At 48.0% G+C, this 24,953-nt stretch overlaps 1 protein-coding gene across 2 annotated transcripts in view; it reads right to left on the reverse strand.

Annotated features, from left to right (window-relative positions):
• SRPX (sushi repeat containing protein X-linked) overlaps window positions 1-20,263 on the reverse strand; it is a 104,026-nt gene extending 83,763 nt beyond the window's left edge. For both annotated transcript variants that reach the window (XM_029930138.1, XM_029930136.1), the window contains exon 1: window positions 20,152-20,263. In XM_029930138.1, the coding sequence (XP_029785998.1) occupies window positions 20,152-20,236 (85 nt within the window). In that variant the 5' untranslated portion in view covers window positions 20,237-20,263. The remainder of the gene's footprint in view (window positions 1-20,151) is intronic.
• Between the last annotated feature and the right edge of the window lie 4,690 nt (window positions 20,264-24,953).

The raw sequence follows: 24,953 nt of genomic DNA on the forward strand, positions 1-24,953 counted from the left end.
CATACAAGCCTACACATAATTTTGACAACTTAAAGTGGACCAACTCCTCAAAACTCACAAACTACTGAAAACTCACCCAGAATAAAATCGATAATCCAAATAACCCCATAAATATTAAAGAAATTACATTTGTAGTTACAATCTCCAGGCCCAGCTGATTTCACTGGCAAATTCTACTAAATAGTTAAAAAAGATTTAATAACAAAATTTACAGAATCTCTTCCTGAAACAAGTGGAGAGAACATGTCGCAATTCATTTTGTGAGGCCAACATTACTCTAATGCCAAGACCAGACAAAAATTACAGGAACATAGATGCAAAAGTCAGCGACATATTACCAGGTAAAACCCAGCAATACATTAAAAAAAATACCAGCATCAAGTGGTATATATATATATATATATATATATATATATATATATATATATACCCTGGGAATATAAGCCTGGCTTAATATTAAAAAAATCAATTAAAAAAATCAATGTAATCTACCACATTAACATACTAAAGAAAAGTTCAAATGATCATATCAATTGATACAGTAAAAGCACTGATAAAATTTAACATCCATTCATGACCAAAATTCATAATAAACTAGGAAGAGAAGGGAACTACTTCAACCTGATGAAGAAGATGTAGAAAAAGCTTGCAGTTAACATGCTCCATGGTGAAAGATTGTTTTCCTCCAGTGACTGAAATAACATGAAGACATTCACCTTCAGTCTCATTCAACGTTATGCTGGTAGCCCTAGCCAGTGCAATATGGGACAGAGGGAGGGAGGGAAGGAAGGCAAGCAGGCAGGCAGATTGGAAAGGAAGTACACTTGTCCCTTTTCACAGATGCCATTATTATATATGTAGAAAGTCCTAAATAATCTATGAACTATCTCCTGAAGTTAGCAAGGTTTGAAGATGCAAAGTCAAAGCACAAAAATCGATTTCACTCAGATGTGAAATTTTAAGGAACAGAACACACAAAAGAAGAAAAAAAGGAGACCCAAACAAAACCAAACAGGCTCTTAACTGCAGAGAACTGGTGGTTACCAGAGGGGATGTGGGGGGGGGGGCGGGGATAGATGAAATAGGAGATGGGGACCAAGAGTGTACTTTTGATGAGCACTGAGTAACGTAAGAAACTGTTGATCATATAGCGCACCTGAAACTAATATGACGCTGTATGTTAATTATACTGCAACAACAACAAAAACCAGAAAAATCACTCGTATTCCTACCTGCTAGCAAACAACTGTAAGGAAGTGATTTTTTAGGGGCACCTGAGTGGCTCAGTCAGCTAAGCACCCGGCTTCAGCTCAGGTCATGATCTCACAGTACGTGGACTCAGGCCCCGCATCAGCCTCTGTGCTGACAGCTCAGAGCCTGGAGCCTGCTTCAGATTCTGTATCTCCCTATCTCTCTGACCCTCCCCTGCTCAAGCTGTCTCTCTGTCTCTCAAAAATAAATAAAAACCATAAAAAAATTTTTTTTAAAGAAAGTGATTTTTAAAAAATACCATTTCTGATTGCCCCAGTAAATGAAATACTTATGTAGAAATCTAACAAAACAAGCACCGGATCTGTAGCCTGAAACCTCCAAAATGTTGACAGAAGCAATTAAAAAAATGACCTACATCGATGGAGAGATACACTATGTTTGTGGGTTGGAAGATTCAAAATAGGAAAGATGTTCATTCTTCCCAAACTAATTGGTAGATTTAATCATTTCAATCAGAATCCCAGCAGGCTTTTTTTGGGAGATATAGCCAAGATGATTCTAAAATTTACATGGAGTTTAGACCCAAAACCATTTTGGAAAACAATGAAGTTGGAGAAAGCACACTACCTGATATGGAAATTTCGGGGATACGAGCGGACGGGCAAGAAAGAATTGTTGAGGTGTCATTGGTGCAAAAAGGTGGTTTTATCAAAGCATGGGGATGGGACCCGTGGGCAGGAAGAGCTGCTTCGGGGTCGTGACGGGTGGCTGTCAAGTTGGGAGGGGGTCAGGGGTAGCTGAAGTCTCTAAGGAATTTGGAAGCAAGGTTTCCAACCTTGAGCAACCTTGAGCAGCTAGCTGCTGTTAAGACTGGCCCTGGAGAAGAGACAGACACATCTATCCATGGATCAAAGTAACACAGAGGCAACCTGCAAAAACCAAGCCTGCCAATTATTTTTTGAAAAGGGCGCCTGGGTGGCTCAGTTGGTTAAGCGTGTGACTTTGGTTCAGGTCATGATCTCACGTTCCTGAGTTCGAATCCCTGCATGGGGCTCCCCACTGACAGTGTGGAGCCTGCTTGGGATGCTCTATCTCCTTCCCTCCCTCTCCCTCCCTCTCTCTCGCTCTCTCCCCCCCTCCATGTCCCCCATTTGTGCTCTCTCTCTTGCAAAATAAATAAATAAACTTAAAGAAAAGGTGCAAAAGCAATTCAGTGGAGTTTACTGTGTCAAGTAAAGCTGTTTAAAAAAACAAGTCCTGTGTGTTCCTCTCACAGTATTTTGTTTTAATTTCAGGAATTCCAGGAATTTTAAATGCACGAAGAGGGGCCTTTGGGATTCACAGAAATGGAAAATCATTTGGGATACTGCAGCTGTTCATCCAAGCTTTTTTTTCCAAATTTAGAGACTAGATGAAAAATGTTCTGTTACCCCTCACACAATCAGTGTCCTTACTAAATATTTAGCACTGAATTTAACATGAGGACCCAGAGAAAAAAGATAATATGTGAGAATGTAAGATAATACATCTCAAACTTCACCACTGATAACAAACGAATTCCAAGACAAAAACAATCAAGGCCAAGGTCAATCTCTTAGGTATTGACAGTACTCAGGGACACTGAGGCCTTCAGTTACAGAGCACGAATGATGCAAGTTCCTTGAAATGAAAGGACACTGGGACACTTGTGGCAGAAGGAGTAGACAGTGGGAGATTTTTTAGGGAGCCCTAAAAACCAGACTGGTTTAGAAAAGCATGGCGGGAGACACCCACGTCCACTTGAGCTTACAGTAAATGACTAGCCTCAAATTGCTAGTGGCCAGTGGTTACCCAGCCGTCAGAGCCAGCAATCTGTGGGTGTCTGTCACATACAGTGCAATGAGGGAGAGAGAGAAAACGGCTAGTCAGCCTTCTAGAAGGAACAGAGATGTGTGCCAGTCGTTCTGCAGGAGTTACAATGACACCTTCTATCTGTGCTGCACGTTACAAATCACTTCCCGAGGCGAGCAGGTGGCCTTGTTGACATTGGGCAGATGAAAGCAGAGGTGAGGCTGGCCAAGTTCATCCAGCAAGTAGGTGGACAATGACGCTGAGCCTCTTTGCATATACTGTGTTCGGTGAAGTATCTGTTAAAATATTTTGTCTACTCTTGGGGCACCTGGGTGGCTCAGTCAGTTAAGCATCTGACTCTTGATTTCGGCTCAGGTCATGATCTCTCAGTTCGTGGGATTGAGCCCAGAGTCTGGGCTCCATGCTGGCACTGAGATTCTCTTTCCCTCGCTCTCTGCCCCTCCCCCGCTCATGCACAGGTACATGCTCTCTCTCTCGCTCTCAAAATAAATAAACAAACATTTAAAAAAATAAAATAGTTTGCCTACTTTTAAAATTGGGTTACTTGTTTTATTATTTGGGGTTAGAGAGCTCTTTATATATTCTGGATAAAACTGCCTTATCAGCACAGAGTAAATACTTTCTCTAGTCCACGGCTTATCTTTTCATTCTCTTAACTGTGTCTTTTGAAAACCCTATGTTTTAAACTTGGATGAAGTGCTTTCTTTAAAAATTTTTTTTAAACAAAGTTTACTTATTTATTTTGGTGAGACAGAGAGAAAAAGTGTGTGTGCCGCAAGTGGGGGAGGGGCAGAGAAAGAGGGAGAGAGAATCCCAAGGAAGCTGCACACCCCCAGCACAGAGCCCTACTAGGGGCTCCAACTCACAAATGTGAGACCATGACCGGAGCCGGTGTCAAGAGTCAGTGACTCATTCAACTGACTGAGCCATCCAAGCACCTCCTCCTTTTTTCTTATCCTTTATAAATCATGCTCATTCCAATTTTGGTATATGTGCTGCCAAAGCAAGCACAATAGATCATGTTCTTGGTGTCATAGCTAAGAAAGTCTTAGCTAACTCAAGTGTACAAAAACTGCTTTTCCCATATTATCACCAACAAGTCTTACAGGTTTTATATTTTGGTCTATAATCTATTTTGAGTTACCTTTTCTTTTTTTTAATCTTTTGTAAGTTTATTGATTTATTTTTAAGAGATAGAGCACAAGCTGGGGAGGGGCAGAGAGAAGGAGAGAGAGAATCCCCAACAGGCTCCACGCTGTCAGCACAGAGCCCAATGTGGGGCTTGAACTCACAAACTGTGAGATCATGACCTGGACCAAAACCAAGAGTCTGATGCTCAACTGACTGAGCCACCCAGGCGCCCCTGAGTTACCTTCTCTTTATTTATTTTTAGAAAAGTTTTTTATATAGTTTATTTTTGAGACAGAGAGATACAGAGCACGAGTTGGGGAGTGGCAGAGACAGACAGACAGACAGACACACACACACACAAAATCTGCAGCAGGCTCCAGGCTCTGAGCTGTCAGCACAGAACCTGATGCTGGGCTCAAACCCATAAACCGCGAGATTATGACCGGAGTCAAAGTTGGACACTCAACCAACTGAGCCACCTAGGTGCCCCTGAGTTACCTTCTCTTTAACAGTCATTGCCATTGATGAAAATGAGAGAGGCTGGGGAAGCAAAGGATGGGTGGATGCTAGTACAGTAAGCCCTGGCAGATGAACCTTGGCCATTCCCGGGACTCAGACTCATTCACTTCTACGTGCTTGCCGTGAATCAGGGCATGCCACATTCTGCAGCTAGACGGCCTAATAATACATTGGGAACTAATCCAGCATTTAGTCAGAACATACCCAGCACCCACCCTGGGAAGTCAAACTGACATTTCTACTATGCTCTTCCGAACCAGACCCATAGTGGACTGCCTGCAAATTGCCATGGACACCGCCCGCCCCCCCCAGCCCTCCACGTGATATCACTCTTCCCATTTCCAGAAGTGGAGTCTATCCCCTCTCACCACCACCTGGGCCTGCTTGGTGATTTGCTTCAACAAGCGGGCTGTGCCACTTCTGTGCCTAGGCCTTAAGCATTCTGGCAGCTCTGGCTTTCATCCCTTGAGGAGCTATCTCGGGGAAGGAAGCCCATTCACTCTGTTGGAGAGAAAGGCAAACAGAGAGACAGAGAAGATGTAGAGGATAGGAAGACTTCCAGAGACGTAGAAAGGCAGGCCCCGCCTCCTCAGCCATTTCAGTCACCCCAGAGGAAGTGTTGGACATGTGAGGGGAGCCGTCTTGGGTCCTCCAGCCCCACATGAGCTGCCCTAGCCAACACCAAGTTGAACAGAGATGAGCCATCCCCACTGAGCCCTGCCCAAATGAGAGACGCATAAGCCAACAAGTGCTGGTGGCTGTTGGAAGCCACTAAGGTTTAGGATGTTTTGTTACACGGCAACAGATGACTGTAACACTCCCCAAGCTTCCTCATGGAAGCTGCCTTCTGGTTCACTTACCCAGAGAGTCCTGTTCATCAGGAATCAGTTCAGCAGTAGAAAGAACTCTGAAGGAGAACCTAAAATCTTGGGTGACGTTCCAGCTTCGACACTGTGTGAATTTCCCCCAAAGCAGACTCTATAATAAGGTGCCAGTAGCTCATTTGGAAGGAGATCCCAGGAAGCACAAGGATGGGGAAGGGAGGGAAGGCAGTAAGTCTACTGCTTACTGGGCCACTACTGTGGGCAACTAGGGCTCCATCCTACTGTGGGGGATGGGCGGGGGAGAGGGGGCTCTTCCTCCCTCTCTTGCACCCAAACGCCAGCCTTATGTAACTTCTTCCCCCATTAAGGCTACTCTTACATGTCCATTCTAACTTTATTTCCTCCAGAAAAAAAATACAAGTGGCAAATAAGGTGGGGGGCTGGCAAGAGAACCGTCCATGCCAGACAGGCACTCACAGAGACCAGCCTTGCTTCTCTAGCTGCTTCGCCTGACAGAATGTTCCATCCTATACTCAAACTCTTCCCGCACAAAAGCCCAAAGGGAAGACACGGGGGCACCCACAGTCCCCAGGCACTCCGCCTTTCATCAGCAGAGACGATTAAGACAGGATGTGGTTTGTGAAATTTTAATTGTGGCCATATTTCACACAGCTAACAGAAAGCAAGTCACAAGGGCAGCCTTATAAATGAAGGCACTACTCTCGTGTGAGGGAAAAGTAATATATATATATTTTCAGTTCAGTCTCCTTCTATTGTTTAATATTGGAAAGAGCCCAAGTGGGTCCCTGCGGTCCACCATAAAGCTGGAAGAGAGGAGAAACAGGGAAAAGAGAGGCACCTAATTCTGAGGTGAGCCCAAAGCACAAGCCCTCAATGAATGACAAGGCCTGTGGGCACCTAGGGGCACCCCAAGGCCCAGACAGAAAAGACGACATTTAGCCTTTAAAGTAAATCCAGACAGCGGAACAAAAGCAACACCATATGGTCCTCCAAAGGCTCGCCGGTGTCCTCGGGGTCAGCTGAAATGCACTGCAAACCCAAGAAAGGAGGAAGGCCGGGCACACGGCATCCTAGCTGCCCAGCTCGGGCAGGAGCTGCGGGGCTGGGGAAGAGCTCACTCGAGTGCCCCATTCACATGGGGGACCCGCCTAACTGCCTCTGTTCCCTGGCAATGAGGTGGTCCTGCTTCCTTAGATTCTGGTCAGCAGGTCAAACCAAGTCACGGACCCACCCATCCACCCAACCAAACGGCGGTTTTCTTGAGGCCTCACCTCCATTTAGATGAAAGGCAAGGGGTGCCTGGGTGGCGTTTGATTCTTGATTGGATCAGGTAACGATCTTGAGGTTAGTGAGTTCAAGCCCTGTATCAGGCACCAGGCTGACAGTTGCAGAACCTGCTTTGAATTCTTTCCTGTCTGTCTGTCTGTCTCTCTCTCTCTCTCTCTCTCTCTCTCTCTCTCTCTCTCTCGTTCTCTCTTGCTCTCAAAATAAATAAATCAACTTAAAAAAAAACTAAATGACTGAAGAGCAAAGACCTGGGCAAGAGAACTTAGTGGTTCCTCTTACCTCCCCTTTCAGCCTCAAGGTCTCTGTCATTTTTGAACTAAGAGACAACAGCACCATGTTTACAAACTCTGATACCAAAGGATGAAAAGTGTACATCTGCAGGCCCAAGGCTGTGACGCCACTGGCCCGGACAGAGAATGGCGAAGGAGAAAGCTCTGGAAGGAGAGCAGGTTAGCTGAGCGCTGAGAAGGAATAGTCAGCCGCCCTGGGCTGACAGTCGCTGCCTGGGGAGAGGCCACCCCCTCAGATCTGAATGCTTCCCAGGGTGTCCCCACAGAGAGAAGGGGCGCTCGCTGTGGGCAAGGGCACCAGCAAAAGCCGACTGAACTTGGCCGGTCTGGAAAGATGGGTTGCATGAGGAAACTTTTCAGAGGGGGAACAAAAGAGTGTCCTGAAAGGGGCAGTGTGCAGAGAAGGAGGGAAATAGAGCTCAAGGGCGGTTCCGGGCTTTCTTCACATTTTAATACACAAAAACACATTTTAAAGAACACACGTTTGCACAAGCCCCAAGTTGGTGGCTTTCAACTGGATGAAACTTCTTTTAACCAAGTATGCATATAAATGCTTAGTGGGGCAGATGTGGGACAGATGATGCTACCCAAAGAGTTGGATTCTTTTTTTTCTTTTTCTCCCCCTTGAGCCTGCAGTGGTCACTGCTACTGGCTTCATCTGCTCAAATGTCCTGTCCAGAACCCAAAACCACGGTTCCCTTTAACAACAAATGTGATGATACAAAAACGATACCCACATTACCCAAAGCAATTTGCAGACTTAATGCGATGCCTATCAAAATACTCACAGGATATTTTTCCCCCAGAACTAGAACAAATAATGCTAAAATGTGTACAAAACCACAAAAGGCCAAAACAATCTTGAAAAAGAAGAACAAATCTGGAGGTACCACAATCCCGGATTTCAAGATATACTACACAGCTGCAGTAATCAAAATAGTATGGTCCTGGCACAAAAACAGACACACAGATCAATGGAACAGAATGGAAAGCCCAGAAATAAACCCACGCTTATATGGTCAATTAATCTATAAAAAGGAGGCAAGAATATCCAGTGGGAAAAAGATGGTCTCTTCAAAAATGGCGCTGGGCGAAGTGCACAGCTACATGCAAAAGAATGAAACAGGACCACTTTCTTACACCATGCACAAAAATAAACTCAAAATGGATTAAAGACCTTATTGTGAGACCCGAAACCAGAAAATTCCTAGACAAGAGCACAAGCAGTAACTTCTTTTGACATCAGCTGGAGGAACTTCTTTCTAGATACGTCTCCCGAGGCAAGGTGTTTTGAAACAAAGGCAAAAACAAACTCTTGAGACTACATCAAAATTAAAAGCTTCTGCACAGCAAATGAAACCAGCAGCAAAATGAAAAGTTACACTGCCGAACTGGAAAAGATATTTGCAAATGGCATATCCAATAAGGGGCTAGTATTTAAAACTATATAAAAAGCTTTCACAACTCAATACACATGTACAAGAAAATAATAATCTGATTAAAATGAGTAGAGGACTCGAATAGACATTTTCCCAAAGACATCCAGATGACTAACAGACATGTGGAAATACGCTCAACATCACTCATATCAGGGAAATGCGAATCAAAACCACAATGAACTACCACCTCACACCTGTCAGAATGACTAGACTCAAAAAGACAAGAAATAACAAATGCCAACAAATGTTGGCAAGGATGTGCAGAGAAAGGAACTCCCGTGCACTGTTGGTAGGAATGCAAATTGGTACAGCCACTGTGATAAACAAAATGGAATCTCCTAAAAAAAAATTAAAAATAGAATGACCATAAGATACAGTAACACCACTACTGGATATTTACCCAAAGAAAACAAAACCACTGATTTGAAAACATATATGCACTCTCGTTTATAGCAGCATTATTTATAATAGTGAAGATACGGAAGAAACCCACATGTCCACAGATGGACAAATGGATAAAGACAATGTGATACACACACACACACACACACACACACACACACACACTACTAGAGCCATAAAAAAAAAATGAGCTCTTGCCATTTGCGACAACATGGATGGACCAACAGGACAAAATTAAGTCAGACAGAGAAAGACAAATACCATATGATTTCACTTAAATGTGGCATCCAAACACACAAAAAGTACCTTACACAGACTCTTAAATACAGAGAACAGGCTGGTGGCTGCCAGAAGGGAGGCAGCTGTATGAATGGGTGAAACAGATGAAGGGGATTAAGAGGCAGAAACTTCCAGTTATAAAATAATTAAGTCAGAGATGAAAAGTAAGATATAGGGAATATGGTCGATAATATTGCATTAATGCTATTTGGTGACAGATGGCGGTACATTACCGTGGCAAGCACGGAGTAACGTCTAGAATTGTTGAATCAGGATGTTGTCCACCTGTACCTAATTAACACTTTACATGACTTGTACTTCAATGAAAAACATTTTTTTAAAATGTGAGACACTAGTCTCATGAGGTGCTCTGAGAAAACAATTGGGAATGAGCACACCAGTGGTTCGGACACTTGTGCAAACATGAGAATCACGTGGAAGGTTTGTTAAAACACAGATTGCTGGACCCACCTCCCCGCCTCCAGATTCAGCCCTGGGGTGGGGCCTGAGAATTTACATATCTAATAAGCACCCAGGTGGTGCTGTCCTTGCAGGTCCCTTCACGAGTCTCCCAGTCCCCTCCCTAAGAGTAACAAAGTCATTAGCATATAAATGACCCTGAGCAGTCCTGCAATGATAAAGAAACCTAGTTATCCCAGCATTTCCCAGTTACAATGCATTCTGCTGCCCCTAGAATATCTATGAGCCTCTCCTGGAAGCGCTTACAGGAAGCCACTTTGGGATAGGTTCTTCTAGGGATGGTCCTGACAGGCAGAAAGGTTACAGGCTCCTGAAAGCACAGCCTCTGGCAAAGGACATGTTCAAGTCAAGCCCTCAGCACCAAGGTAAGGGGCAGGGGAGGGCTGCAGGCCGAACCACATAGCAAGGTCGTAGGCGGGCAGCAGATGTGGAAAGACACCCAGGAATCCACAGAGCATCAAGCAGGTCTGTCAGCAAGTAGCAAAGGCCAGGGCGCCTCCAGCTCTGACTTAGGAGAGGAGGCCTCAGCCAGGAATTGGCAAGAATAAACAGACTCCTGGTTTCTAGAGGGTCTGAGGTATCAGAGGTTACTGAGCCTCAAACACGGATAATGAGACCCCCAGTCATCTGTCACATAGATTAACAGTATCAGTGTACAATGCTAGCGACAGCACGCAGGCCTGTACCTCTTAAAGGACCCCCTGTCAAAGGCCAAGACGAATCTTGAGCCGAGCCTCATGGTGAATGAGCCTCAAACACCTAGGATCTTGCTGAAAGGTAGGTTCTGATTTCGTAGGTCTGAGGCGGGGTCTGAGTTCCCCAATGAGGCTGGTTCTCCGTCCACCCCCAGAGTAGCAAGGCCTGAGCTTAGGGGTGCCAGACGTTTTCTGCAAAGGGCCGGATACTAAATGCTTTCTGCTTGGCAGGCCACCTGGTCTGTGTCACAGCTACTCAACTCTGCCACCCTATCGCCAAGTAGCCATAGACAGTACCCAGACAGACCAGCGCGGCTGTGCTCCAATGACTCAGACACCTGAATTTCATGTAATATTCACATGGTACAAAGTATCCTCCTTCTGACTTTTCCAACCACTTCAAAACTTACGAACCATTCTTGGCTCACGGGTCATACAAGACCAGCCAGGGGGCCCTATGTGGCCTGCCCAAACTTGCTTGGGAGACCCCTGCCCTGGATGACTCGTCCCCAGCCCGGATCTGCCAAAGCAGAAGAGAGTCCCCCCACCCACGCTGGCAAAGATGGGAAGACCCCTCTCTATTGCTGTTACCAGTATGGTGTTCCCGACTTGCCCAATTCGTTGGGTTTGGGGGGCTGAGTGTGAGTGGCTGTGTGTGGTCTCCTGACTTCCTTGCTGGTGTTGATCTCACCCATCATCTAAGGGGCTGCCTTCTGCCTCAGGCAGGGGCATCAGTTTCTAGCACCAAGGTGTGTAGTCCTTGTGTTCGTTCAGCAATTCTCAGCCGCAGGAGGAGGTCATGCCGGAGACGCAGGGGAGGCACTCACCACACCCGTGTGGCTTTCTTAATGAGCCTTCTAAGATTCTAAGGCACAGCCTAGCTGCAGGGCAGAGCCAAGCAAGGTCCCTGTCACCAGTCACTGTGGCCAGGTGGGAGGACTTCAAAGACATGAGATCAAGGTCCCTCTAAGGACTGGCTTGGCTTTTGAGTCACAAGAGGGAGTACAGACCTAAAGGCTGTGCAGGCTTATCTCAGGAATGTCGGGAACTTAGGAAAGGAAGTCTAAAGGACCACGATGAAGGCGAAGCCAACAGGAAAAGGGAGGGGGGTGTGGGGAAGGGAGCTCTTGTGAGGCAGATAGAAACAGGCAAGCCGCCCTGACTTGGCAAAGGGCTGAACTCATTCACACACCAGGACTTCTGAAGTTTAACTGTGGATAAGGATCGGATTGGTGGAGGGTTCTGATTAAAATGTGTGTGCTGATTTGGTAGGTCTCGGGCGGGGCCAAAGTTCCTACATTTCTCACCTGCTCCCAGTGGATCCAAGGTTTCCCGGGTGTGAGGATGCTGCCCATACACCAGCACACTTTCTGCTTTGTTCTCCTTTTAGACAGTCACAAGTTGTGAAAGAATATGGAGTTCATAGCTCTGTCCCACCAGGGGCAAGCCCCGGACATCAGGACATCCAGGTTATTCCCTACACTGTCACACCCCCCAAAAGAGCAAGCAGGATCTCAAATCGTCCTGCCCTCCGCTCTTCAATCCTGACTCCTGGGTCGGCCTCTATCCTGTTCCTCATTAGCCCAAAGTCTGTCTCCTGACCAATCTCCATGCCCTTGGAATTACATGTAACCATACAGGGAATGTTTTGTTATGTTTATTTTTTAGAGAGAGAGACACCCAAGCAGGCTACGTGCTGTCATCTCAAAGCCCAATGCGGGGCTTGAGCTCACGAACCATGAGATCATGACCTGAGCCGAGGTCAGATGCTCAACTGGCTGAGTCACCCAGGTGCCCTCCACAGCAGGTTCTTCTAATTCATTCAAGGGTGCCCGATGAGTAGCAGTGGCCTGCAGCCAGCAGTGAAAGGGTGGCAGGGAGCCTTAAGTGACTCTCACCAGTAGCCTGCCATAGTTGGCCAAAGAGACACTGCTTCTCAATGCTTGAGTGGAAGCTGTTGATGACTTCAGATAAAAAACGATACCAGTCAATCAAAACGACAGATAATATCGAGTTGGTGAGGATGTGGAGAAACTGGAAGCACCACACAACTGCTGGTGGCAATGGAAAAGGGGGCAATCGCTTTGGAAAATATCTATCCGGGTCTCAAATGGTTAAACACAGAATTACCGTAGGACCCAATTCTACCCCCAGGTATATATCCAAGAGAAATGAAACCACATGCCCACACAGAAGCTTACATGAATGTTTACAGCATTACCCATAATAATCAAAAAGTGGAGGGGTGCCTGCATCGCTCAGTCAGCTGAGTGTCTGGTGTTTGATTTTTGGCTCAGGTCATGATCCCAGGGTTGGAGGATCGATTCCCCATGTTGGGCTCCACACTGAGCATGGGGCCTAAGATTCTCATTCTCTTTCTCACTCTGTCTCTCACACCCCACTCCGCCCCTTCCACATGCACGCGCTCTCTCAAAACAATACAAAAAGTGGAAACAACCCAAATGTCCATTAACTGATGAATGGATAAAAGGTGATATATCCATACAATGGGAATAAAATTCAACCATAAAAAGGAATCAAGTACTGATACCCACCTCAACATGGATGAATCCTGAAAACATATGCTCAGTGAAAGAAGCCTGACACAAAAGCAGAAATATGGCACGATTCCATTTATACGGAATGTAAAGAATAGACAAACGTGTAGAAACAGAAAACAGATGAATGGTTGCCGGGAATCCAGGGGCTTGGGGGTGAGGAGTGATGGCTAAGGGGCCTGGGGTTTCTTTTAGGATTAATGAAAACGTGACGGACATGCAACTCTAGGAATACACATGAAATCACTGAATTGGTTTAAATGTGTGAATGGTAGGACATGTGAATTATAGCTCAATCAAGCTGTTAAGAGTATCCTGCCATACCAGTTCAGGAGCTCAAAGCAAAGCATCTGGGGTCACAGCCCTTGAGGACCGTGCAAGCATCCCAGGATATGAGAAGCTGAGATTGCAGCGAACTGTTGATAGACACAACCACGCCGAAATACACCCGGACGGGTGGATTTCACCCTCAGCAAGCGCACAGGGTACAACTGACTCCGGCCTGCCTATCCCCGGAGCCCAGCGTGGTGCCCGAACTCAAAGCGGCCGCTCAAAAACCGAATTTGGTGCATGCCCCGGGGAGAGTGATGACACTTCTGGAGCCACCACTTAGCTCTAAATCCAGCTCTGCTTCTCACGTCCTGTGGCACCAGAGACAAACCCCTTCAACTCACTGAGCCTCAGAGGCTCATCACTAAGACACAGTGGGTGGCATCTCGGGCCCCACCAGTCTGAGATTCCACAGTTCCGGAGATCAGGTGGCCCACACCAGGGAGACTGGATGTGCATGGGAAACTCCTCCAGGAATCCAGACAGACCCTGGGACACCCAGTAGGGTCAGGACTGGCTAGAGGCAGGGTCTCCCTGGCAGATTTCATCCCACAGACTCAGTGGGAGCCGCCGTGAGGACACAAAATGAACGAGAGCCCAGATCTGCTCACGTGGCCGGAGGCCTCAGACCCATGAGTAACGAATGGGGAAACAATATGATTCCACCCCCTTGGAAAGCTGAATTAAAATCTAAGTGGAAACAGGATTTCAACGCTGGATAGTTAAAGGAATTAGAGCCTTTGTCTGACAAATGCTGAGTCAGTGGCAACAAGTCTGACAGAGTTCCTATACAGCACGGCCAATTTGGGGGCAGAGTCTCGGAAGGTGGGGGACGTGGCCACACCACCACTTCCTCTCCACTCCACAAGGGGCCTGCCAAACCCTGGCCCAATCTTTGCCCTGTGGCCCTAATTTAACCAGTGTTTTTGAGCATTCCGGGATCTTGGACCTGGCAGGCTCATTCAGCGCAGCCACCCACACATTAAGTGGCAGGCAAGAGTCATCCATCATTCAGAGGATCCTGGGTGCAAGTGGCATCGAAGAAATAGATGTTCATTAGGCACAACGAGGCAGACACTGTGAACAGCCAGTGACAGCAGGTGAGACAAGCTGCTGGTACATGTGACCCATCAACACGACAGGTCAGTGCAGGAGAAATAGTGCAGTGATATTTCAAGGCCAAGGCAGAAAGTCTGCCCCCAATTCTATGTTTGGATTTGTCTATTACTCACACGCAAAAGTTTTAAAACCAATATGCTCAATTTACAACCCCAAACCTCTGGGACAATCCAAGCCATTATGTCCAAACCCATTTATCTTCTCCCTGGAGAACAATGCATAAAGAGGCATCCAGTATGAGCTAAGGATTACGGGTGAGTGAATCATGCCACTTGGGAACGAGCACTCCAGAGGTTTCTGAGTCAAGGCCGCCATGCAAACTGCACGATCCAGGTGAAACCAATTATCTGGAAAACTTGGGAGCTTAGCAACACCACCAATGACCTTTCTCTTACACAAGCTTTACCCTTAAATCTTTATCTGAAAATTCTACCCCTGGGACTCTCTGGGGTTTCTAAGTCTCCTGGAATAGTGTCCAGCGATCTGAAATCCAAGAGCCTCAGCAATTAACTATGCCCTGACTTGTGGCCTATCCCGACGGGTCTCTTGTTCAGGGCAGTGCAAATTTCCTCTGACATCTTGCTATCTCGAATTCCTTTTTCTTTGGGAATGATCATCCTGAAAATTCCAGTTAAACCCTACAGGGATCCTTGAAATAGAATGTTTATTCGAGGTCACAATTATTTCAGTTAACTGATTCACAAATATGGACTTAAAGACCCTCCCCCAGGGCACAGATGCCTCGAAGTGAGGGGGGCACCAAGCTGCCAGCCTGGGCCCAAAGGAAATTACAAATCGATGATTACACCTACTTTGTTTGGTGTGGTCTTTTAAAGGACCCAGTGACCACTTGACTCGGGTCTATTTCCCCAGAAGACAGAAAGCTGCGAGAGGGAATCCCTTACCTTCTTTGTCCTATTGTCCCAAGCACGCCACCATTCAGTGTCCACTTTAGAAACTACGTATCGGGGCGCTTGGGTGGTTCAGTCAGTTAAGTGTCTCATTCTTGGTTTCAGCTGAGGTCATGATCTCATGGTTTTGTGGGTTCGAGCCCCATGCTGGGGTTCACACTGATGGCACAGAGCCTGCTTGGGATTTTCTGTCTCCCTCTCTCTCTACTCCTCCCCACTGGCACTGTCTCTGTCCCTCTCAAAATAAACTTTAAAAAAAAGCTTTCAAAAAGAAATTAAATAAAAAGTCAGTCTCTGAGCAGAGCCCAGGTTTCATTAGAAAAGGGAGCAACTGATTCCATTTCAGAACTACATTCGAACATCCAAGAGAAAACTTCTGGCTTAATAGACTCCCACAAACAATGGCCCAAAAAAGCTGACAGTCAAGAAATCACACAATGGCGAACTAAGGGGCTGGCCGGAGAACCTCCCCAGGACCTGGAACCCAATCACACTGCTGTGCTGGAAGTTAATCTTGAACCTGGGTATTAATCATACCTTGGCTGCTACCATTTCATACTATGTTACAGCCTGGCAAAAGTAAACCTTCCTCTGTTTAAACTCAATCTTCACCTTCAATTACCCATGTCAGTTGCGTTCTCTGAAAGGGGAACTGATGGAGCATACATATTCGCGTTTACTAAGGAAACCATTGAACCACTTTGGAAGGGGCTGTAGCAAAGTGGCCAACGAAAATAATAAATGTTTGCTCCAGCTTGCGGCTGCAGTAAGTCTCTTGCCTTACAGCCCCCAACAGAGAAGGTTATTGCTAAAACAGAGGATGTTCATGGATTTAAAAGCAACCTGTGTAGCCAGCAAGCCACAGTCCCTACGCCATGAAGATTCATGGTGGCACAAAGCCCTGTTCACCTGTGCACATTTCCCTCAGCCCCTTTCTCTCCAATGACCCATCCGCCAAATTATGGGGCTATTAACTCCATAAGTGCAAACACCCAGATGGCTCAAGGGGCTCGGCCAGGCACCATGGGAAATACAAAGAAGGGGAAAACATACTTGCACCTGCCTTCAAGAGCTCAGCAACTAGAGGTATACAGAAATGCATACGTTGTCATGTGCGGCACGTGTCACAAACACAAGACAAACATGAAGCGATGTGGGTGTTTAAAGGAAGGCAGAAGCTTCCCCTTCAAGGGACCAAGGAAAAGTTTCATCCAAGAGAGGATGTGATGGGAGGATGGGCAGAATCTGGGCAGACAGGTGGCTGGGCAGGTGGCAGGTGCATCCCAGGTGCAGGAAGTACTAATCATCAAGAAGAGGAAAGGGGCGCCTGGGTGGCTCAGTGGGTTGAGCGTCCAGCTTTGGCTCAGGTCATGATCTCATGGTTCGTGGGTTCGAGCCGCACATTGGGCTCTGTGCTGACAGCTCAGAGCCGGGAGCCTGCTTCAGATTCTGTGTCTCCCTCTCTCTCTGACCCTCCCCTGCTTGCACTGTCTCTATCCCTCAAAAAAAAAAAAAAAAAAAAAAAAAAGGAAATACGTGAGTCAAGCTCTGCAAAAAGTCTACTTTAGGGAACCAAGAGAGAAAGACTAAAAATTTAGGCTGGAAGCAAATGTACACTCCCCCCCCCCTCAAACAGTTGAGAACTTTCTAGTGACCTTGAGAGCTGCTGTTCTAGGTTTTTGAGTAGGAGAGTAACGTGATAGAAGTTGTACTTTAAGAGACCAGTATCTGGGGGACGCCTGGGTGGCACAGTCGGTTAAGCATCCGACTTCGGCTCAGGACATGATCGCACAGTTCCTGAGTTGGAGCCCCGCTCTGGGCTGACAGTTCAGAGCCTGGAGCCTGCTTAGGATTGTTTCTCCCTTGCTCTTGGTCCCTCCTCCACTCATATTCTCTTTCTCTCTCTCAAAAATGAAAATTAAAAATTTTTTAAATAAGTAAATAAATAACCAGTATCTGGCCAGAGAAGCAGAATGAGTTAGAATGAGAGACACTAAAAGCAAGAATGTTCTAGGAATCATCGAAAAGAGAGGGGCTCTATTTCACTTCTGGCGTGGGGGCTGATGAGGTGGGAGCACTGGAAGGCAGTGCTTTGAAGGATGGTTTCTGGCGTCTCTGTCAGTGCACAGGTCTGTGAAAGGAGAAGCAGTGACACAAATACATGGGACTGAAAGTGTTCTTGGTGAAGAAAATGCTAGATGAAAACGTCCTGCCCTCTCCAGCAGTCCCCGTTCCTCCCCCCTTTTTAATGAAGAGGAGTTCTGTCAGCTCCTTACATGTTTTAACTCCAAACAGAAATTTCCAGCTTAGGCTGTTCCCGGAGATACTTTAATTGTATAGCCTGAGCCAGGTGTTCAGTTCCTAATACTTATCTCCAAATGTGGCACTTCCGGAGGGCTGCTTCGGCTGATGTGGTCTGGCTGGGCCTTTGGCCAAACCTCACTTGGTTTTCCTGACTGCTGAAACCACACTACTGCACCAGCTTTCTCCTGGCAGAAGATTCCGGAGCCTTTCTTTTTTTTGTTTTTATGTTTTATTTATTTTGATACAGAGAGTGACAGAGCATGAGAGGGGGAGGGGCAGAGAGAGAAGGAGACACAGAACCGGAAGCAGGCTCCAGCCTCTGAGCTGTTAGCACAGCCTGATGCGGGGCTTGAACCCACGAACCCAGGAACGTGAGATCTGACCTGAGCCGATGTCGGAGGCTTAACCGACTGAGCCACCCAGGCGCCCCATTCCGGAGCCTTTCTTAGTCCCCCACCAGCGCTCAGTCTCCATCTTCAGCCCTCCTGGCAGGAGGGGGAGGGGGAGTGACCCTCTGAGCTCTCAGGTGTAAATGAGGTCTCAAGAGTTCCGGGAAGCACAGACTAAAAGCGGAAATGCAAATCCAAACCACAATGAGCTATTACCTCACACCTGCTACAACAGCTATCATCAACAAGTCCAGAAACACCTAGTGCGGAGAAGGTGTGGAGAAAAGGGAACCCTCTTGCACTGTTGGTAACAACGGCATTGCTGGGGATTTACCCAAGAGAGACAGAAATGCTGATGCATAGGAGCACATGTACCCCAATGTTCATAGCAGCAATGTCAACAATAGCCAAACCATGGAAAGAGCCTAAATGTCCATCACCTGATGAGTGGATCAAGACGACGTGGTATATATACACAATGGAGTACTACATGGTAATGAGAAAGAATGAAATCTGGCCATTTGTAGGAAAGTGGATGGACCTCGAGGGTGTCATGCTAAGCGAAATAAGTCAGGCCGAGAAGGACAGATACCATATGTTTGCACTCATAGGTCTAACAGGAGAACAGGAGAATCCTAATGGAGGACCAGGGGGAGGGGAATAGAGGAAGAGATTTGGGGAGAGAGAGGGATGCAAAACCTGAGAGACTATTGAATACTGAAAACAAACTGAGAGTTGGAGGGGAAGGGGGAGGGGGGAAAAGAGGTGGTGGTGATGGAGGAGGGCACTTATGGGGAAGAGCACTGGGTGTTGTATGGAAACCAATTTGACAATAAAATATTATAAAAAAAAAAAAGAACGTAAATTGGTGCGGCCACTGTGGAAAACAGTATCGACCTCCCCTTCCCCACTTGGTTCATTTTAACCCAACTCCTGCTAAAGTGGAGTGGGGGCAATGGGAACGGCAACTTGCCTGGGGCCCAGGATTAATTAGGTCTCCTTTCTACTTTGCCCTGAATCAGCTTCTACCAACCAGACAGCTTAAAACTTAGGAGAGTCCGCTCAAAACACAAAGGTTCCTGCTTATCACTTTATACATTTGTTTGATTCCCTCCTTCATTTGGGAACACGCCGAGTATTTCCAGCACCTATCCCTACATCTCCCAAGCACGCTATCTGGGCACCCTCCACCGCCCACCGGTCCTTCACCCAGAACTTGGTAGGTTCATTCCTCAGACCTCGGATTTAAACCGCCCACAGTGTTGAAAGCAAAGCCAAATGTCTGCATGCCCTAAAGCCCATGTCACCCACTTTCCCATCAGCACTAAATTAAAATGCGCCCCTGGATCTCTTCTCCATTTCCAGGGGGACTTGGGTGCAGGCTCTTGGCTAACCTAAGACTCCCAGATGAGGGAGTTTGCTGGAGCTTTCGAAAAGGACATCTCCAAAGGCTTTAGGGTTTTTTTTTTTTTTTAACGCCAAAAGAGTCCTAATAAACAGCACGGCCTCTTAGACACTAGAGACCACGCCCCCAGCAACAAGAAGCCACACTCCCTGCCTCCCAGAGCCACGCGGGTGCCGTCCAGTTTCCCTGGGGCTAACGGAGCGCATGCCACAAGTCACCACTCTCCGCTGGCACCTCTCTCCCACAGGCGCAGACTTTCTCGGAATCCCCAGCAGGGGGGGCTGGGGGGGGGACGGGAGAGGCCCCGCCCGTGCTGTCCACAAGAGCCGCTCTCCCGTGGCTCGTGCCCTGCAGCCCCGGGGGTGGCCCGGGACCTCCAGGGGGAGCGGGTTGGGGCTCCTTCCAGGACCAGCTGCCGGCTCCCTGGGCCTCAGCCGCGCGCCACCGCGTGCCAGGCAAAGCTCCAGGTGGTGAGAAAGGAGCCCGCAGCCAAACGTGTCCCCGTGGCCTTGGGCGCCAACGCGGGTCTGCCCGGGGCCCCCGGAAGCCCAGACGCGGAGGGTCCGCGGGGCCGGGCTGGGGTCTGACGGCCGGCTCTCCCCCTCCCGCCGCGCGCCCCCCACCCCACCCCGGGGCCCGCCGAAGCCGAGTCCGGGGTAGACAAAGGGCGCCCCTCCGGGGAGGCTGCCCCGCCCCCGGCCCTACCTGGGAAGGCGCGGCCCGGGGGGACCCGCAGCAGCAGCAGCGGCAGCAGAGGCAACAGCGCGGCCCGGAGTGCGGGGCTCCCCATGGCGCGCCGGCGCTTCGCTCGGCTCGCTGCGCTGCGCGCTTTTCTAGGGGGCGGAGGAGACGGACGCCGCCGAGGGGCTGCGCGGCGATCAGGCGAAGCCGAGCTGTTAAACTCCTCCTCTCGCCGCTCTCCCTCCCTCTGTCCCTCCCGCCCGGGGCCTGCCCTCCTCCCTCCGCCTCCCCGGGACGCTGGCGCGGTCCGGGGCTCCGACCCAGCACCTCCTTTGGTGCCTACGCTTCTTCTGGAAGCGGGGCTGGCCCCTCAGGGCCAGAGAGCGCCAGGGGCGTGCCCTAGCACACCCGATGATCCCGAGTGTACTCCAGCGTTCCGATTCCGCTCACCTCGAATACGCTCACTGGTGCCCAACCGCCTCCCAGATCCCTGGCCCCCACACTGTCATCTGTGCAGGGAGCTGCGTGAGTCACACAGAAAGATGGGGCAACCGATTGGGTCCACAGTGGCCGCTGGCGCCCATTATTAACGGCCACGTTCGCTGATTAGATCCTCATGAGCATGTCTCAAGTTCGGTACTATTATGTCCATTTTACCCAAGAAGACACCGATGCTTGGAAACTTGCCCGGTTCACCGTTATGGGCAGAGACGGGATTTGAACATAGGTGTGCTGTTCTGCCAGCATCAGCGTCCATACTACCGCCTTTCTGTTTCTCTTTCGTACGGGAATGAATCAAGGGCTGGCCTGGGTGCCAGCTGCGCTGCGGTTTGGAATGGGGCTCGAGGTTCTCTTTCCAGGGTCGGCTGATGGACAAGGGCAAGGCACAGAAAGTTCCCTGTCTCACTTCCAGTCTTGGGAATCCAGCTGTGGTAGTTTCCTGCAATCAGAGTTCCCCATTTCCTGGGCCGTTCTCTACCACATCCAAGGACACCAGGATGAGCCTGAAGCCTTCACCCTGTGGCCTGGCATCAGGATAGGGTTTCTAGGCTGTCTGCAGGATGGATCTGGTTTCTTCTTCGAGGCTTCCCCCCCCCTTTTTTTTTTTTTTTTTTTTTTTGTAAACCCACAAGGCAGCACCTAGTTCCTTTCCTGCCCTTAAAGAGATCTTAGCTAAGGCAAATTCCTTAGCTGCCGTGTCAGGTTGTGCACTGTACAAAGGGGCCTGGAGGAAGAGGCAAGTGGGAGCCAAAATCCAGCTACCTATGGGGCAGGGAGCTCTGTGCCTTGGCAGTGGCCCCATACCTGGTAGAAGGGAACTTTCTCCTTGCCACAAGCAGTCTGATCCACCAGCTAGGCTAAGGGCCCTGGGAACATCCATCCAGAAGGTTTTTGAATTCTTTCATCTAGAGGGCAAGCCCATTTCCCAATTTCCACAAAAGCTCCTTCCTTGAACTTCCATCTTATCTTCTCTAGGGCTGCGTGGGGGGCAGCCAGGGGGGTGGTTTTCTGCCTCTCCTGTAGGTTTCTCCACTGCTGCTCCCTCCCCAAGGAGCCAACAAGGCTTCAAAAACCATGCCCCCACCAGTCACAAGAAAATGAGAGAGTTCAGCCCCATCTGTGGCCTCCATCAGAGCAGCCTCTCCACCCACAAGAAGTCCGTCCTGGGAGTGGGGCCTGTGCGCTTCATGAAAATACTATGTCAGGGCTGGCCCCCAGATCGATGAAACTAGAATCTTTAGGGATGTGGCCTGGTGTTTGACCAGATGCATATTTTTAAAAATTTTTTAAAGTTTCTTTATTTTGAGGGAAATGGGGTAGGGGCAGAGAGAGAGGGAGGGAGACAGAATTCCAAGAAGGCTCCATAAGGTCAGCACAGAGCCCCGCATGGGGCTGGAACCCACACCTGTGAGATCACGACCTGAGCCAAGATCAAGAGCTGATGCTCAACTGACTAAGCCACCCAGGAGCCCCTGACCAGATGCATATTTTTGTTCCCCCACGCTCAGTGGGGCAGGTTTTAGAATGGGCCAAATTCTAGGCCAGCATTTCTCAGCCTAGGCATTATTGACATTTGGGGCTCGATACTACTTTGTTGAGGGTAGCCGCCTGTGCCCTGAAGGATATCGGGCAGTATCGCCGGCCGCTGCACCAGATGCCAGTAAAACCCCTCATTTTCCAAGTCGTGACAACCAAAAAATGCCAGGAGCTGTCAAAATGTCCCCTCAGGGAACATTTGCCCTCCGTTGAGAAACACTGTTGTAGGCTCATGAGCACAGGTGAATGCGCACCCCGCATTCCAGGTCCAGGTTAGCTGGTCCAGTGGCCTTCCTTTTCTAGATCACCTCAGAAGCAAGCTCTCATCATAAAAACCAGCACAAATGGGATCACACAGCTGAGAAGGAACACCTGGCTCTCCCCTAGTCCCCGAGTCTGGCTGAATTACACCAAATACCACGCTTGGTGTTATACATTCGGTGTTATGCACTCCTTGCGTGGATAATGATAAGCAAAACAAGTCAGTCAGACAAAGACAAATACCATCTGATTTCACTCATACGTGGAATTTAAGAAACAAAACAGATGAACAAAGGGAAAAAGATGAACTGAAAACCAAACAACAGACTCTGAACTATAGAGAACAGATGGTTACAGAAGGGGGAGGGTGAAACAGGTGAAGGGGATTAAGAGCACCCTGATCATGATGAGCGCTGAGTAAAGTAGCTAAGTATTGAATCACTATGTTGTATACCTGAAGTTAATTAACACTGCACATCCACTATAGTAAAATTAAAAAATAAACAAAATATACCAAGTTTTATGGTTAAAGATTTTTTTCTCTCTGCTACCTTAAAGCAAACTCCAATCAGGTTTTATTATTATTACTATTACTACTATTATTATTTTTTAAGTAGGCTCCGCACCCTTGAACCCATGACCGGGAAATCCAGAGTCGCAGATTCTACTGACTGAGCCAGGTGCCCAATTACTATTACTATTATTCCAGGCATCTCTCGAATAGAAGGGATGAAGGCAGAGGAAGAGGAGGAAGAGAGGTCATCAGTTGGTCCCACAGTCTTGTGCTAGACAACAGGATGGTTACATAGATTCATACACCTGTCAAACAACTGAACCCAGAAGATGGGGTGAGTTGATGGAAACAGGAAGAGAAGTCACTCAGGGGGTGCCAGAGAATTATGATCTCATTCCTGTCCTGCTGGACATAACTATTAACAAATTGAAAAAAAAGACATTGTGGTTTACGAGTTCAAGCCCCACATCGGGTTCTGTGCTGACAGCTCAGAGCCTGAAGCCTGTTTCGGATTCTGTGTCTCCCTCTCTCTCTGCTCCTCCCCTGTTCACACTCTGTCTCTCTCTCAAAAATAAATAAACATTGAAAAAAAAAAGACATTGTTGGCGTGCGACACCAAGTTAGGCAGGCAAGAAGTAGGTTCCAAACATCTCTCTAGGCGACAATGCTGTATGGACTCTGAATGGTAAAGAGACATAAATATGACATTCTACATTAGATCTCAAAAAACCAAGAGCACAGATACAGAGGAGGGGAGAGTGGCTTCCCATTTTGCGCTGTGAGAGCACAACCTAGTTGCTTCCAAACTAAGGAAGATTTCTCGGGCACCTCAGGACCATGCCGACAGTGTCTGTTCTGTCCACTGGAGCATTCCTGAGTGCTGGGCCAAGTGCCAGAAGCGGGAACACAGACATCAAAGCCTGGCAGGGAGCATGGAGGTGTCTTTCCACTCTAGGCCGTGTTGAGGAGGTTAGCTTAAACACCACAGTCTTATCCGGAGTCAGAGCAGAATGACCCACTGTGCAGAACGAAGGAAGAGAATTCCCAGGATTCACCTCTACTTTCTGCCTTGAACTTGTCGACCGAGATACAGCCCTGAAGGAGAAGCTGCCAGCCACCTACCTGCTGTAGGAGATTCCTGAGGACATCGGTCAAGGCCCTTCCCTCCCCCTCCCCTGCCACATGCCCACACCTCCTCATTCTCCTCCCCTTTCAAACCAGTTCTCCTTCCACATCCTTTCAGAGTTAAAGGCCCGAAGTTTGAGGGGAAAGTTGGTGGCTGGCACTGTACCTCGGGAAATGAAATGGACTGGCATTTCTCAAAGTCAAGGAGCCACTCCGGAGTGATGAGCCTTCAATGCTTCTCAAACTATCTGTAGTAAGGGACTATTATTTTAAAACTTCCAATCCATCATTGGCCAATGCTGTTATAAAATCAATAAACATGACTCACTAGGAAAACAGTGAAAAAGAGAGAGGGAGAGAGAGAGAGCGAGCGAGCGAGCAACACAGCTCCAGGGACTATATAGAGATATACTGGATTTAGCTTTTTTAAGAAAGTTTATTTTGAGAGAGGGAGCAAGCAAGCCTGAGTGGGGGGATGGGCAGAGGGAGAGAGAGAATCTCAAGCAGTCTCAGTGCTGTCAGCACAGAACCTGACTCAGGAGCTCAATCTCACAACCATGAGATCATGATCTGAGTCGAAATTAAGAGTCGGACGCTCAACCGACTGAGCCATCGAGGACGCCCCACGGATTTAGCTTTTTCCATACTGTTCCCATATGAACCACAGACTATATAGTAGACTCTGCAAATTTCTAGGAACTCAAGACAAGGACAAGGAAATCGACCTCAGTCTATTAGAATCGCACTAAAGGAATGCCAGAGAGATAGGGTGCATTGGGTTGGCACTTTTGCTGATTGGTATCTATCAAATATCCAGATCTGAGAGTGTTATGGTAAGAATGCTCCAGGTCAAGATCAAAAAGCTAAGGCCAGTCCAAGAATAGTATCT

This window comes from Suricata suricatta, chromosome X (assembly GCF_006229205.1).
Source record: "Suricata suricatta isolate VVHF042 chromosome X, meerkat_22Aug2017_6uvM2_HiC, whole genome shotgun sequence".
Classification (NCBI taxonomy): Eukaryota; Metazoa; Chordata; class Mammalia; order Carnivora; family Herpestidae; genus Suricata; species Suricata suricatta.